The following is a 17131-nucleotide window of genomic DNA, read 5'->3' on the forward strand; positions in this document are numbered from 1 at the left end:
CCTGAGATCTTTGGTCAGTCAGACGGCAGAACTTCCGGTCGGCATTTTGTTCTACGAGAGGAGAGCCTCTTGATGAACGCAACAATCGTCATATTTCTTATTTACTGTCGAAATTGGCTGCACTCATTGTTTACGTCGGCGCAGACCGACTGAAACTCCGAAGAACGAATGTTTCCCCATGAATGTACGTTGAAACATTCACCCTCGAGTGACGGAAAAACAACGAATCAGTCCGACACGGATTATTGTTGATAGCTAGCAAGCTAGCTAACCAGCTAGCTGGCAAGCCAATCGAGTTCTTTCTGGAGGAGCTGCGAGAGAGAAGAAAGGGGGAGCTAGAGACACGGACACGGACACAAACCAGGCTAAAACATTACCCTCCCTTTGAACGGAACATCCGAAGGTAAATATAATCACCTAGCTATCTTTATGCAACAAACTTTTTAAATTGCGAATATAACAATAACACTAAAAACATGTTCTGCTGCAAGACCACCTACGGCGTCGTTAATCGTTGACCGGGAGGTAGCGGAAGCTAGCGAACTAGCCAGCCAAGCTAGCTAGGTGTGTTTTTGCTCCGCCAAGGCGCACGGCCTCAACTGGATGTCATTTGTCGAGCCCGAGGATTGGGCCGATGCCACGGAATTATATGCCGTGCCTTTGCTTTTACCTCTAACGTTACTCACTCCAACACATTGCATTTTCCCCGAGTTTAAGGGAAATTGACTAACATGCATCAAACCCCGACAAGCGCTTCCTTGTATTATTTGAATTGCCGTCCGTCCCTTTTCTTGAACAGGGAACAGAAGCTAACCAACAACAGTTATAGCTAGTTAGCATAACTAGCTAGCTATTAAAAAAAGACTATTGTTGTTAACGAATGTAGGCAGCTAGCGTTAGTGATCTTAGCTACTAGAGGTAACATTAGCTTCGCGGTTAGCTCTAAAGATCCGGGCAGTGTAACGTTAACGTTGATTGGTTTGTTCGCAAGTAGCGGACTGCAGCTGGCAGTTCTGCTAACTTAAGATAAACAGTGTAATGAATGCTAACGTCAACTAGCTAGCTGTACGTTATCTAAGTGTTGGGTTGTCATTAGACTCCTAACGTTGTGCTTTGGTTTGCTGTAGCCTTTGGCAGGGCTAATGTTGGTATTGGTTGCTATCTTGTTTTGAAATGTTTTGAGCGACTAACGGTACAGACTAAACACAATCTACTATATTGCCTCAGCTATAGTTACTTAACTTTTGGAGTTTGGTTGAGATTTTAGTGGAATCGTATATGTTTGGTTTCTTGACCACAACAAATAGTTCGATTGCTTTCTGCAGTTAGCCACTTTGCAGAATGCGTACGGTGGTTGTCGGCTACTGGAGGATGCAGCCCCCCACTACTTACTACGTTACTGCCGCCACCATCACAGTGCATCTGTTCCTTTGTGCTGCCTCCTGCCTGTCAGTCTCACAGCTGTCAGCCGAGTCCCTGCGACCTGAGGAAGAGCACATAGACTGGGCATGCTAACGTTACAGCTAGCTAATGTATTGTTTACAAAATGCATCTGTTGAGCCTCTTTCTGTCACAGTTAGCTGTGTCGTGCAGAAGCTGTTGCTGGTATTTACTATTTGACCTCAACAATCGGCTTGCGCTAAGGTCTTGTTGCAACATTGTGTTTACAGATTCACGTGGCATCAATATTCAGTAGAAGTTGCTGTATAAAAAATGTTGCATTTTCTTAGTCATTAAAAGGGATTTCTCATAAGGTCAAAAAGTGTGGCATACTGTTACATTCTAGGTTTGAAGATTGTGTAGCAGTAATTACATGGTTATTGCTAAAATGAAATGCATGTGTGACACTTAATATTGTGATGCTGTATCTGGCATTATTTTTGCTGCTTTGGGTTAGTTTCTTAGTCTGACTGCTGTAGACAAAACTTCTTATTTCATTGTCCCCAAAGAAGCATAAAATGCAATTTTATGTCACAGAGTCTGATGCAGAGCCATGTTCTCTTTCAACAGATTGAGGGAGTAGGACTTTTTATTTGAAATGTCAGTGAGTCCACCCGAGACTGCACAGAATTCTTCAAAAAGGTATCATTATAATGCTTTGAGCCATTTATCATTTCATTGACGTGCCATTATTAACACTAGTAATGCCTGGGTACTCTTAATTTAGGCAACTGAGAATGTTGATAGCGTGTTTAGGGAGGGAGGGTTTGAGGCTTGTGTAATCAATGTCTTTAATTTTGATGTCTATAATATGTAAACACATTCATCATGATTTTGTGTCATGGAGAATACATGTAGATACCGAGAGCCCTGTACTGACCCATCAGCTTGTTGTAGCAACCAGGTTTTCCATGAAGCGTAGGCTGATGTTCTGAAAATTGTAGCTGGCTTTTCCCTCTGCTTTTCTTTGACCTCTTGTACAGTCTTACTTGAGAGGTCACCTAACAAGCAAAGGGATTTAAGACAAATTAAGTACAACATAGGGACCTCATTTGTGCAGATCCATCATTATAAGCTGAGAGTGGAGAGCCCTATTGTTTGAAATTATTGAGGGGGATTATAAGAATGTTATGGTAGTAACACAAAAGATTTACATCAGTTGACTACTTATTCAATTCTAGAGTACTAGGGATATTAAGTGTAGAAAATAGAGGACTGTTGGTATATTCCCACACATGACATAGTATCTAACGTATTACCAGGGCCAATCAGAAAGTCAAGGTTTATCCACTGAAGTACATTATCACTGGGGCAGTATATTCAAAAATATCTATACTGGTGGCAGTATGATGCATGACTATGATAATGCTTTTTCCCCACAAAGCCCCTTTCTTTCGTTTAACCTCATAAGCCAAACGCGGATGTTAATATTATGCAGTTGTGTTTACAACTGTTTTACGATAGATTTTCCGTGCAGAGAATGCATTGATTTTCTGGAAGCGACCAAGATGTTTGTATATGACATAGAGCCTATGTGCTATTAAAAATAATCTAAAGTAAATCTAAGTAATCTGACATGATATTTCTTGAGTAAGAAAGACACCTACCCTGCACTCATGGTAGTGGAATTACATTCCTGATCCTGTGTCCCTGTAACCCAAGCAGAGAGCACTAATGGTTCCCGCTTATGGATCAGTAACATATATGAATAATAATATACTAGATATTTGAGTGAAAAGGGAGATCTCCATAGCAGTTTATCTTGATTGACAAGATCTAATAAGACACATTTATTTGTGGCTTACAGATGATGCAGCTGGCACTATTTCACCCAAAGCACACATAATATCTGCGTCAGGGCAGACATAGCAGTATATAGAGAAAAGATTTCTTCATTCACTGCATTTGATTCCATGTTTTATTTGTATTATTTTCACCTTTGTTCATTTTTTAAATCCCTTTTCTCTGCCTCTCTCATTTTGTAATTCCATACTTTCTCTTGCCCTCTTTCTTCTTCCTTCTCCTTTCGATCACTCATGCTGTTTTTTGTGTCTCTCTCTTTCCCTGACTGACCTTCCTCTCTCCTAGGAGTCAGGAGATGTGAGGACGGGTGTCGTCCATCGACCCCCTGATCTACCTGTGTATCAACACACTCCCCCACCCTCACCTTCAGCATGAATGGGGATATGCCTCATGTTCCCATTACCACTCTTGCTGGGATCGCTAGCCTCACAGACTGTGAGTGACACACAACCGTGCTCCAAACACACTTTCACAGTTTTTGTTGTGTCTCCTCTTCAAGTGTAAGATGCTAAGCTGAAACATTGAACAGATGTAGATTTGTAATTGTGATAGCATATTCTGTCACTTGCCTTGTCTTTCTTCTTCTCTCTACTTTTCTACGACCACGTGTCCTGTATTGCTGATGCTTGTCTGTATCTTTTTCTCATCTTTATTTTTCATCCCCCCACCTCGGTACTTTCCATCATCTCTCGCTTCTCTTCTCAGTGTTGAACCAGCTGCCCCTCCCTTCCCCTCTCCCGGCCACCACCACTAAAAGCCTCCTATACAATGGGAGGATCGCGGAGGAAGTTACCTGCCTACTGGGCTGTCGGGATGAGAATCTGGCCTCCCAGCTAGCCCATGGCCTCAACCAGGTCTCCACAGAGCACATGTGAGTGTATTGTGTCTTTAACAGAGAGACAGGAGGAAACACAATTGCCTGAAAAGAGCTTGTGATCCGACATAACGTGGCTTTACAAATGATCAGTAAAAATAGGTGACAACAGAAGAAATGCCACTGTTGACTTATGGAAACTGTGTGAAGTTGCTTAGTTTTACTAATTAAAATTAAAAAAGCTACATTGTTAATGAGATGCAGACATAAGACTTCCAGTTATGCCAGAATAAATGTTAATGCTTTACCCGCAGGCAAGTTTTTTTTATTATTTTTTTTAAAGATTATTTTTTGGGCTTTTACGCCTTTATTTGATAGGACAGCTAGGTGAGAAAGGGGGAAGACATGCAGGAAATCGGCACAGGTCGGATTCAAACTAGAGTTTAGATTCTCGGCCCGGGCCCGAGCCAGACCCGAGCCAGACCGGACCTCGGGTCGGGCTCGGGCCGTTATTTTCCGCCACATCCTCGGGCCGGGCCCGGGCCGGACCCTTGATCAAGCAATTTTTTTTTTTTTTTTATCCATTAGGCCTACCTTATTATCCTATTTGGGTGGAGAGAAAGCTATGCCATAATCAGAAATATTATAAATATATATATAGGCTATATAAAAGTAACAAATGTGTACAAAAGTTAGGCTGCAGTTACAAAATGCAGCACTTCATGCGCGGAGTCTCCTCCTCTCGCACGCATCACACCGGGAGCTTGAAGATGTAAAGAAAAAAAGAAAAACAGGAGAATTAACTTTGAGTGTGGAGGAAAGTCGGAGGTATGGAAGCAGTTTAAACAAGTCGTGGGCAGTGACAACAATATGTTGTTCATCATTGTTTCTTTTTTATTTTTTTTACGTTTCTTCATTCAGATCCATTTGCGATCCGTTCCATTCTAAACAAACAGCGCAGTTTACATGCTTCGTCCTTGTTGTATTATTCTAAACAGATTTCTGTAGTTCAAACAACTCTGAATTGTAGTTGAGAACGTCAGTTATAACGGCCCACGTATTAAAAAATTGTCGGGTTTAAATCGGGCTCGGGCTCATAATTACAGTTAATGTGTCGGGCCGGGCCGGTCTCGGACGCAACGTGCTCGGGCTTGGGTAGGTTCGGGCTTGATTTTTTTGGGCCGATCTAAGCTCTAATTCGAACCCTGGACCTCTGCATCGAGGCATAAACCTCTCAGTATATGTGCGCCTGCTCTACCCACTGAACCAACCCGGCCACTGTCTATGCAGTTTTAATGCAATCTAATATATTGAAGGGACAGCTACCTTCTCATAGAATTCAGTAGATTGTTCTAGGGCTGCAACTAACGATTATTTTCATTATCAATTAATCTGTTGATTATTTAATCGATTAGTTGTTTGGTCTATAAAATGTCAGAAAATGGGGGGGAAATGTCAATCATTGTTTCCCAAAGCCCAATATGATGTCCTCCAAAGATATTGTTTACTGTCACAGAGGAGTGAAGAAACAATTCATATTCACATTTAAGAAGCTGGAATCAGAGATACAAAATGACTCAGACCAATTAATTGATTATCAAAATAGTTGGCGATTAATTTAATAGTTGTCAATTAATCGTTGCAGCTCTAGATCGTTCAGTCCCCCAACCCTGAATTGTAGGCTACATATCTATAACATTAGTCATATGTATGTTTAATGCAATTAATATTTGCATTAATACATGTTAAGATTATAAACATTCACTATTGTCTATTTTTACTTATTACTATTAATTATGCCACCCACTTGTCCTACTCTCACCATTTTATAATGGGACTGAACTTGTTTTTTTGTTTTTTTTCTGTGCGTTTTCAGAGAGCTGAAGGACAACCTGGGTAGCGATGAGCCAGAGGGGGATGCACCACTGCTGCTGCAGACCATGCTGGCCAGGAACCCTGGCATCTTCAGGGAGAAAAGTATGGAGATACCTGTTGTACATTATGACATGAAAGCATACAATCATAAAGACCACCTTCATGTTGAAACAAATATACTGTATTTTCATTTCTGAACAGATGTTATGCAGCAGCCGATGGTACCACCATACAAGATCACCCAAAATTCCATGCATAGTCCTGCCCAGCCAGCAAACTTCCAGCCAGCTGCAATGTCTCCCAATCCACCAAGGTGAGTCAGGCTGCACAATATAGCGGACTCTAATGTGTCATAACACTAAAAACTGTAACCATGTAACTGTTGTTAACATGTTTTCTACTCTTTTATTAGAGATGCACCGATTACAACTTTCTAGGCCGATTCCGATTTTCTTTGAGTTAGGCCAGCCAATACCGATTTTAGCCAATTCCGATTTCATTTTTTCTAACCACTTTACACCACACACAAATATTTATTTTCTATCTTTTCTTTAATAGAAAATGTTACATTTTGCATAGAACATAGAACATTTTTTAAATAGATAATCGAGCGCTATAAAATACAACTATATAAATGTGTGGGAAATTCACACACATCTAAAGTGCAATGTTTTGGAAGAACCAGTTCCTTCTTTTCACATCCAATATCCAACTAAAGAAAATTGATAAATTTAGCAAACTAAACTTCTGTATGTATGAAAACAGGTAATGGCAATAAAATAATATATAAATAACATAAAAATAAAATAAATATAGCCTTAATGCAGTATAAAGATATTTCTCAAAACACGCACAGAGGCCTGTTTGAACGTCAACAGTAACGTTACCTGAAAACAGCGTGTAGTTCCTTTTTAGCAAGTTTGCTTAATTTGTCATCGTGCATAAATATGAACAATGGCTTATCTGCTAACGTTAGCTCCCGTCGGTTACCTTGGAACAATCCAGCAAATAGACGGTACCCTAGAGTGCCGTTACCTGAAACAGATGATTTAACGTCACCGCTCATTTTACAGTTTAACAACAAAACTAAACTCTTTAAACATTACTACGTTTTTAATGTTGGTTTTGAGTGGTATGCATCCCCACCAACCTGGACAGCGTAAACAGCAACGTTAATACAGCGTGTCGGAGGACTACAGCGTCTTTTTTTTTTTTTTTTTTTTTTTTTTGTTTACAGCGTCTCAGGTCAGTGTGCCCAACGCTATTTTCTGATAAACTGTAGTTTATTTCACGGGACCCGCGTGAGTGCGATTTTCATGTTCCAGTTTTTCAGCCTCAGAGGGGAGAGAGAGAGAGAGCAGCTGACTGTTCGAGCCGTGTATAATTACGACTGTATGACATTTCATAAACAGCTGATTGAGCGGCAGTGCGCCGCTGCTACATGCATACAGCGGAAACCCTGCATGTGCACGTGTGGTGTTGCTGTTGCGCGATGTAAATCATGCGGCGCCCGAGTGCATTTGACCAACATAAAATCAGCATATGTCAGACTGACTGGCAGGTCGCCGGTCATGGCCGATGACATGAAAATCGGCCAATTTCGGTCACCGACCGGTCAATCGGTGCATCTCTATCTTTTAAAGTAGTATATCCCAGTTGCATCACAACATTTTGGGTTATCTAGTTTCATGAATGATTTTCTGTATGTATATGTAGTATCATAGAATAATTGAAAAGGTAATTCAAAGATGTTGTCTTTTAAGTTATATAATGCAATTTATTTTACTGTTAGGCATGCAACTTCCTTCCACTTGCTTGATCATTTTCTTTCTCCCTCATCCCTTCTCCACTTTTGTCCAGCCGGTTCGTTGCCCCCCAGACTGGTCCCAGTAGTCGGTACATGGGCCAGAACAGTCCAGTACCCAGCCCCTACACTCCTCAGAGCCCTGCCCCAGGTTACATACAGCAGTATCCCCACCAACAACCACCCAGCTATAACCAACACCAACAGATACAACAAGGTGAGAGTGTATGTGTTGCATGTTTCATTTCGACTGCAGGAATTTTCCCCTGGAACTAGGAACCTTCTGATGATCTTGCTGTGTTTTGATCGCAGGGACCAGGGTCTAAATTTAACTCTGGGGACATTTTCCAGAGCCTTTTTACCTTCCCTGTATGTATGTATGTACCTTTCAGCTTTAATGGCGCCTTCACTGATGTGCAAGTTATGCTGGCTTTTGAACTTTGCGCCGATAACTGGATGGTTCTTTTCCTCTTTGGCCCGGAGGACACGACGTCCATGATTTCCAAAAACAATTTTGAAATGTGGACTCGTCAGACCACAGCACACTTTTCCACTTTGCGTCAGTCCATCTCAGATGAGCTCAGGCCCAGAGAAGCCGGCGGCGTTTCTGGGTGTTGTCGATATACGGCTTTCGCTTTGCATGGTAAAGTTTTAACTTGCACTTGTAGATGTAGCGACGGACTGTGCTAACTGACAATGGTGTTCCGAAGTGTTCCTGAGCCCGCGTGGTAATATCCTTTACATAATGATGTCGGTATTTAATGCAGTGCCTCCTGAGGGATCGAAGGTCACGGGCATTCAATGTTGTTTTTTTCAGCCTTGCCTCTTACGTGCAGAGATTTCTCCAGATTCTCCGAATCTTTTGATCATATTATGGAGTGTGGATGATGAAATCCCTAAATTCCTTGCAATTGTACGTTGAGAAACGTTGTTCTTAAACTGTTGGAATATTTGCTCACACAGTTGTTAACAATGTGGTGAACCTCGCCCCATCCTTGCTTGTGAACGACTTTTGGGGATGCTCCTTTAATACCTGATCATGACACTCACCTGTTTCCAATTAACCGGTTCACCTGTGGAATGTTCCAAACAGGTGTTCCTCAACTTTCCCAGTCTTTTGTTGCCCCTGTCCCAGCTTTTTAGAAACGTGTTGCAGGCATCAAATTCAAAATGAGTGAATATTTGCAAAAAACACTATAAAGTTGATCAGCTTTAACATTAAATATCTTGTCTTTGTAGTGTATTCAGTTGAATATAGGTTGAAAAGGATTTGCAAATCATTGTATCTGTTTTTATTTACGTTTTACGCAACGTCTCAACTTCATTGGAATTGAGGTTGTAAATTTAAGCTTTGCTGTCGGCTTCCCGACTCCTTTTGAAAAAGACGAGTGTGCATCACAGTGAGACCAAATCGATTTTTTTTTTTTTTTTTTTTTTTTATGAAATGGGTGGACACACTGAACTGCAGGCTAGAGAGTGTGTTTACCCCTGTGACCACCAGCAGCCTTCATCCTGTCATGTTGCTTTAAATGTCAACAGACTAATTTGCCTAATCTTCACGGGTCTTTAGACCGCGATGGAAACACAGACAACATTGGGCTGAAGGAACCATCTAGTTCTGGGGACTTAAAAGGCCCTCAGAACCTTGTGTCAAAATGTGGCTTTTGTGTCATGCATTGGGGGAGGTTCTTTGTTGAAAAATATATCAGTGCTTCCTTGTTTGTGTGTCCCTGTGTGTGTGCACCTAGCTGATGTATATGATCTGTATTATTCTTTGAAAGACATCAGCACAGTTTCAGACTTGTGTACAAGGTTAACATGCTAGTAGCATAGCATTATATAATTATACTCTGAGCCAGGGTTGAACCAGGGTAGACTTTGTGTTTAAAAAGGGTTAACCCGCGTTGACTTTCTCGGCTTTACGACCCGGGTCGAAAGGTGAATTGGATGTGGGTCGATTTCTATTTGAATGGCACGCGACCAGAGTCGCTAAGCACCCGGGCGGGACAAATTATGTCATTTGTTGGAAATGGGGGCCGCAGTTGTCACATGTCGCACATACTTTGAAAAAACAAAAACAACATAGATTTTGTCTCACTGTGCTTTAGAACGTTAACCTATGAAAATAAGTTTTGTTTCTCTCATTCACAGCACCACATATAAATCTGTCAGGTAGCCAAGTTATAAAACTAAATTCTTGATGTTTGTCTTCTAACTGCACTCTGCTTTCTGGTGTATTGTTTGTTGCATGTGGTTAGCAGCTGTGGTTCTGGCAAACTGAGTTCTGTCCCATTTTATTTGGGGATTTCCTGAATGTTTTATGAAAGTAACAAGTTTTGTTGTTGTCAAAGACCTAACTATGAATTCAAATACATGTAAAACAATTTATTTTCCAGTGAATTTCACTGTTGGAAATTTACTGTGGTGTTAATTAATAATAATAATAATAATAATAATAATAATAAAGATCCTATGTTATGGGTTAATATAACGGGTTATGTAGAAAATGCATGCCCTCCAAACATGAATAGAAATGAATGTGCAATTAATTTTGTAACAACTGTGACAGTTGTGACTACTACAATTAAATGTAATTGGTTGAAATGTTGATGCTCTGCATTGAGAGTGCCTGCTCTGCTGCAGTCGATAATATACTCCCAGTTCACTGGTAAAATATCAGACCAACAGGAGGAACAGGTTTGTTTCAACCATGTAGTAATTTACAGATGCCTGCTTCCCGAACAAGTTAGCAGCTAAGAGCCAAAATAAGTTTGCAGTTTACAGACAAAATAATTTTACTATGTATGCAATCCTGTGAATTCAATAAAATGTTCTATTTTTTAGTGGTTGATATGTTAGTGATTTACTTACTATTTTTCCGGCTCTCATGAAACCTCTCTGTGACTCCTGGAAGAACTAAAGCCACATTTATGCTGTTAAACCAAAAACATTTTTAATAAAATCCATGGTCTACTAAGTGCTTGTCAGCAATGTTTGGACAAATCTCCAATTTTTAGGAGATGTTTTTTTTTTTCCTCTTATGATGAACAATGTTAATACCTCACTGAAGGATCATTTAAAAAAAATTACCTTCTATCTTCTTTTTTTTTTTTTTTTTTATCTTGCAGTATCTGTGGCCAGTCCCATGGTTCCAGGTGGCATACGAAATATCCATGAGGGCAAAGTATCGGGGCAGATGGCCAACACTGCCAACCACCACTCAGACAGACATGGCACTGAGGACTACATGAACATTGTACACCGACTGAGCAATGAGGTACGACTGACTAGAAGTCTAGAATGAATACATTATAAGTTTGCCACCCAACAAAGGCACACATTTATGAACAAACAACAAAGTTTGGTGTTGAAAAATGCTATTTTTAAGCGGGTGAAATTTTTTTGCATGAGGTTTGAAAGATTTATAATGTGAGCCAAAAAGATTTTTTTTTTTCTCTAAGCAGCATATAGAGGGCATGCATGCTATGTGACTGTACATGAAAATCCCCACTATCACTGCTCAGGTAGCAAATGGGTAACCGTGAGCATTCAAATGGAACATGGAAAAAAAACTGCTAAAATGAGAAATATCTGTTGTGTAATAGACACAAGCAGACTTAGAAAGAATTCAAGCGCAAGATTTTATACACTGCTTAAGGCTAAAGAGAACACAAGTAATTCTTAAGTTCATAGGGGCGGTTATGTAAGGAATAATGTGGATAAGAGAGAAGAACCCCTTCAGGCTGATTTAAGACCCTCCGCTTTATGTCGAGGTCCTGCATTACACTTTTGGGGTTCGAATTCGCAATAAAGACTGGCTCGCTTTACATTATCCCGCTTGTTACACGGCTTATTAAACAGCTTATTACAGGGCCACTCATAAAGAGGTTACCTGCCTGCTTCCCGGTTGGTTCTGTTAACTTTACTGCTGAAGAGCATCGATTTGTGGCGGAAGCCAGGTCACCCCGGTGAGTGAGCTAACCATGGAGGTAACTAATGCTCTGTTTGCACTGTTGCAAATAGTGCTGCTAGCTATCCTCCTGTCCTCCATCCCCTTTTTCCCTTTGTGATCCGCTGATCAGCGGTATCAGCTCCGTATGAGCACAAATATTAATATAAAAATGTGATTGATTTAAAAATGGTCCGCCAGAGTCTATGATCAAATCTCGACCCATGCAGCGGTCTGTTATACTTAGCAGCAGTCTGGTATACAGAAATAGCAGACAGCAGAATGCCGGGATTGACCAATCAGAATCAAATATTCAACCATGCCATGCGGTTATTTTTAACCAACCGGGCACAAGGGTTTCTGAATAAAACTTGTCCCGCCACATACGTGTAGTTATATTTGTATCCATTTTAATTCTGTTTAGGTTTTAATAACTTGATTTAAAATGGGTTCAGAGAATTTTTTTTGGTGGAATCTTTCTAGTTTTTTCCCCGTATTGAGGGAATATGCCCTGGAGAATGCGAAAGATATTTAGGGAAAACATTGGTATAAACAAATAACACATGCTTAAAAATATACACAATGCTGTAGTGTTTGATATTAAATTAAGTCAACATTAGGGTTCTGAATTGTGGGAAATAATCTGTGCCAAATTCCAATTATTTTGGTCACCCCATTAGTAAATTAGTAGCAAAAATTGAACTTGCCATCAACTGTTTTAAGATATATTTGGAGTACGTTTTTGGTCAGGGTTAAAGCGCTTACCTGGTAGCTTACATCTTTCTTGTCTGTGTGCTGTCCAGGAGGGTGACTCCACCATGAGGAATCCTTCTTTCTCTCTGAGGTCTCCACAGTGCTCCCCAGCAGGGAGTGAAGGAACGCCCAAACGTAAGGACAGTGAAAGAGGAAAGGAGACAGTACAGTGCCTACCTTTTTTCATTTAGGAAAAAGCTGCCTCTGGCTTCTTTAAACTCAAAATTACAATTTCACAACAACAGAATGATTTGAGGCCATTGTCCCTCAAAGGCCAAAGTACATTTCAGTCTTTGTGCCTGTCTTCTTATATAGCATTGTACATTGTCATCACAGTGCTGTGTCTGGTTTTATGCGCTGTTCTTTTTACATACCTTTGGAGGGTAACTTTCGTCTTCATTTGGTGTTCCTTCCTCACAGCGGGTTCTCGTCCCCCGCTGATTCTGCAGTCACCACCTCCCTATGCACCCTCACCAAGGGAAGGAGGACCTGACCAGAAACAGCAGCTCCAGCAAAGAAAGAAAGCCCCAGCAGTGAAAGAGGAGAAAGATATGTACGACATTGTAAGCTCGCCAAACAAGGACTCTACAAAACTTACCCTCAAGCTGTCCAGGGTCAAGTCGAATGAGTCCGATACCCCAGGTAAGGAACATTTTGGATCAGCTCAATCTTAGCTGGATCCCCATTTTTTTTGTCATGCGGTTTCCCTCATCTCCAGTCTCAAATGTAATCAATAATCTTTCACAGTTTTTTAATCAATTAGCAGTACTAAAATGAGGTATGCTGCGCTCATGTCTTTAAGAACAAAAAATGAATCCTGTCATTCAGAACCCTTGAAGTACTGGAAACCATCATCCCTTTTGAATACAACCGTGTTTAAGTGTTTTTGTTGATATTTTAGGGGATGTTCTGCCGGGAATGGACGAGAACTCTGACAATATGGAGGCAGAACTGGGCTTTCAGCAGGTGCCTGTTCTTCAGCAAAATCTAGCTCGGCTGCAACAACAGCAGCAAGCTGGTGGTGCCAGTGGTCTCCAACCTCCCAGTTCCCCTTACGACGAGGCAGAGCTGGATGCCCTCGCTGAAATCGAAAGGATAGAACGAGAGGCGGCTAGTGAGAAGTGCTCCAAGGAGGTGCAAGATAAAGGTGTGTAGAATGTCTCTAAATATGACTATATGGATGAAAGCTGAACACATAGTTGTGAATTCATAACTTTTTATACCTTATATATTTTTAAGGTTTTACAAGTATGTTTTATCTTTATGTCTTTCCAGACAAGCCGCTGAAGAAGAGAAAACAGGACTCTTTTCCTCTGGAGCCAGGCGCAGGGGGACCAGGTGGCCCCACAGGTGCTCCAGGCAGTGGATCAACAGGAGGGGGAAATGCTGGCAAACTGACCCCGCAAGAGGCCACCGCAGCTGAGAACGGTGCCAGCCGCCCTCCCCTCATGGTGAGCATCGACCTCCAGCAGGCAGGTCGAGCTGATGGCCAGCTCGACCCCTGTCTGGCGGCCCCTATTCCAGCCCTTGAGGCCCAACGCTGGCCTGAAGAACCAGCTAGTGGGCCAGCTGCAGTGGAGGGTTCTGATACGGCTTTGCGGTTGAAACCAGATGGACGACCGGAAGTCATCAAGAACAGGGTCGATAAACATGACGGCAGGAGAGATGGTCGGGAGTCATCAAAGCACCGACATGATGAGAAGTCCTCTGACAGACGGGGAGACATGCCAAAGTCATCAAACCGAGGGGAACACGGACGAGACAGGGACCGAGAATCTGACAGAGATAGGAAGCATCGAAGCGAGACTGGTGGTCGAGACCGACGCTCCCCTGACTCTCGCTGTCGAAGTGACCGAGATAGGTACCGGGCTTCTTCCACTGGAGAGCCTGGTCGGAGCGGCAATCGGCATGATGGTTCCAAACCGGCCTCATCTGCCTCTGGTGCTCATCTTCCAGATTCTTTCCCTGCCCAGCTCCTGGGAGGGCATAGTGGCGCACTGAAGAACTTCCAGATCCCTAAGGTGATCTGGGCTGACCCAAACCAAATATCTACCCACCTACCAATCATTCAACTTTCACTGCCTGCAATCTCACGAAAACCAAATCACACCACTGCTCAGTCTTGTTTAGGTTTTTATTTTCCCATTTGTAAGCCTTTTATTTATTCCTGGGATTCGTCTTAAAATTCGGTTAACACATTAACCCACACCTAACCATCTGTTAAAAGTAGAAGAAATTGTTTTTGTTGTTTGTCCTGTGTGTAAACAAAAGCAAGTACCTTGATGAAATGCTCGACTGGTATACTGTATCTCAGATGTTTCATGTGGGTAAATGTCTACTTAAAGCACTCACTGTCAGTATCATGGAGCCCAAAAACCTAGACTGATACTAATTTTCTCTCTACAGTCAAACTTCCATTTGTTTCACCTTTCTAACATCTATTGTCAAAGCAGTGTTGAGAGATGCAACCCCCAGCCACATGCCGTGAAGTTATTTGCCCGCAACAGTAGTGTGCTCAGCCAATTTGTTCATGGTAGTTTTTGTGTGTTACACAAGACAGAAAAGCAAGCACAGTTTTAAATGGATTGCATGCAATAGCTTCTTTTGCGCTACTAGAAAGGAATGAAAACAAAACAAACAAAGGAAAACAAAACAACCATAGTTGTGTTAGCAGCCACTGCATGGTAGCCAAGTTTAGCACCCAGTCAAACAAGGTTACGCTACCAGTTGTTTAATGTTGCGATCAAAGTTTGTAGCTAATCACCCACACAGCATACCAGCAATGAATGGCATGCAAACTGAAAATGTATCTGTTTACCTGGTTTTTAGTTGAGGTTGCCATATAAGTGGTTAAGTGTCATCCTGGCAGGACTAAACCAGCTATGCAGCCTCTGGAGGATGGAAATGTAGCTTAAACTGATGAGTTACGAGGCTACAGGCATAGGTCAGGAAAATTGAAATGGGATCACAGTAACAATCTTTATTGTCTCTTTAGACTCTATTCTTCTTAGCAGGGCTAAGCAAGGTTTTTGATTATAGATTAAATATTTTGAGGTCATTAGTAGTGTTTGCGATGTGATACAAAGTTTTGCATTGGCTAAGGAGTTATGACTCCCCATGTGCTGGAATTGGTTGGAATAAATCATATTCTGAGAAATGTAAATTCTCAACACATAATTGGAGAAGGATGCTAAAAATCAAGAACACTGTGCTCATGATAACTGTGTTAGATGACGACTTAATGAATTAACAACAGGATGGTTGTTTGATTTAAACAGAATGGCTCTTAATTGCTTTTTTTTTAATGAAGTACAAATACTTTGGCTGATGTTTGCTCGCCATTAACTAATTATTTACTTTCAGACAGTAAGGAATGATTACATATTGGACGTCACATTTCTTGTCTTTAAAACATCCACATCCAAAATCTCCCATTTTGGCCCGTCGCTCCCAGTGGCTGGGGGAGTTGCTGCCTTTGCTCTGCAGTTTTGACAATGTACCATGTACTGACCATTACTCCTGCAATTTAAAACATGGAGATAATGAAAAATGGTGGATTGTTGCTTTAAGTCTTGTTATCACATACTGGAAACTTGCATCAAATCAAAATCATTAATCTCATGTCAATCAGTTTGATCCATTGTTTACATTTTATTATCTTACATGGTTTTCTTTTTTGTAAACATAGCTCATGTTTCTCTGTCCGACACTTTAAAGTGTGAAGTTTATTGGAGTTTGAACCTCAAACTTGACAAACTGAGAGGGCTTTCTTGACTTCTTTCTGTTTTTGTGTTTGTTTGTTTTCAGATCAAACGTGACAAGGATGGCAGTGGGTCAAATGAAAGTGAGATGTGGGGACAGCCCAAAGTTAAACTGGAGAGGCTTGGTTTGGTGAAGGACTTTGAGAATAGGCCCAAGCCTGTAGTGGTTCTGAAAAAGCTCTCTGTTGACCAGATCCAGAGGATCATACGGCACAGCAAGTCTGGAAAGAACAGGATCTCCTCAGGAAAGTCTGGGAAAAGTAAGAACAAGAAGCTGTTGAACTGCAAGCCGTTTTGCTCATTTAATCAAAATAACTTTACAGCATTTTTTTCACTCACTCAATACATTTTTTTCCCCATGTACTTAAATAAAAAACAGAATTACCTTTTTGTTAATAACTTGAAAATGTTATTGTCACATTTTCAGGTGGTATGGACCCGGCAGTTCTGAAGGAGCTGCCCCCAGAACTTCTGGCAGAGATTGAGTCAACCATGCCCCTGTGTGAAAGGGTAAAGGTGAACAAGAGGAAACGAAGCACTGTAAATGAGAAGCCCAAATACGCTGAGGTCAGCTCGGATGAAGACTTTGACGCAAATGGCGAATGTGAGTCAAACTATTCTATTCTCGTTCGTTCTCGCTGCTAATCTTTGCACGAGGTTTGGTCATTTGCTTTGAGAAATATTCTTAAAATGTAATGAACCTAAATGAATGCCTGTTGAGATTACTATTTTTGACCATTCCTACACAGAAATATTACGTTTTAAAGTATGTAAACATACTTTGTTATGATTCATATTTAGTTTAACATAACACATAAACAGTTTAATAAAACAATGGAAAGGGATTGAAAGCACATCTACTCTTTCGAGGGGTTAGTGTTGCTTTGGTATAGATTTCCTTTTTTTTTTTTTTAGATTATAGGGCCTGATTT

The 17131-nt window shown here is 41.1% G+C and overlaps 1 protein-coding gene across 3 annotated transcripts in view; it reads left to right on the forward strand.

The window, feature by feature from the left end:
• nipbla (NIPBL cohesin loading factor a) overlaps positions 1-17131 on the forward strand; it is a 33308-nt gene continuing 16177 nt past the window's right edge. The window contains exons 1-14 of one of the 3 annotated variants that reach the window (XM_031308835.2): positions 1-403; positions 2011-2082; positions 3529-3678; positions 3949-4114; positions 5934-6034; positions 6134-6245; positions 7793-7953; positions 10865-11013; positions 12489-12573; positions 12859-13080; positions 13340-13585; positions 13714-14459; positions 16246-16459; positions 16627-16803. In XM_031308835.2, coding sequence (XP_031164695.1) covers positions 3615-3678; positions 3949-4114; positions 5934-6034; positions 6134-6245; positions 7793-7953; positions 10865-11013; positions 12489-12573; positions 12859-13080; positions 13340-13585; positions 13714-14459; positions 16246-16459; positions 16627-16803 — 2443 coding nt within the window. In that variant the 5' untranslated portion in view covers positions 1-403; positions 2011-2082; positions 3529-3614. The remainder of the gene's footprint in view (positions 404-2010; positions 2083-3528; positions 3679-3948; positions 4115-5933; positions 6035-6133; positions 6246-7792; positions 7954-10864; positions 11014-12488; positions 12574-12858; positions 13081-13339; positions 13586-13713; positions 14460-16245; positions 16460-16626; positions 16804-17131) is intronic. The other 2 variants (XM_031308836.2, XM_031308837.2) reach the window with 2 other exon arrangements.

This window comes from Sander lucioperca, chromosome 2 (genome assembly GCF_008315115.2).
Source record: "Sander lucioperca isolate FBNREF2018 chromosome 2, SLUC_FBN_1.2, whole genome shotgun sequence".
NCBI lineage: Eukaryota > Metazoa > Chordata > Actinopteri > Perciformes > Percidae > Sander > Sander lucioperca.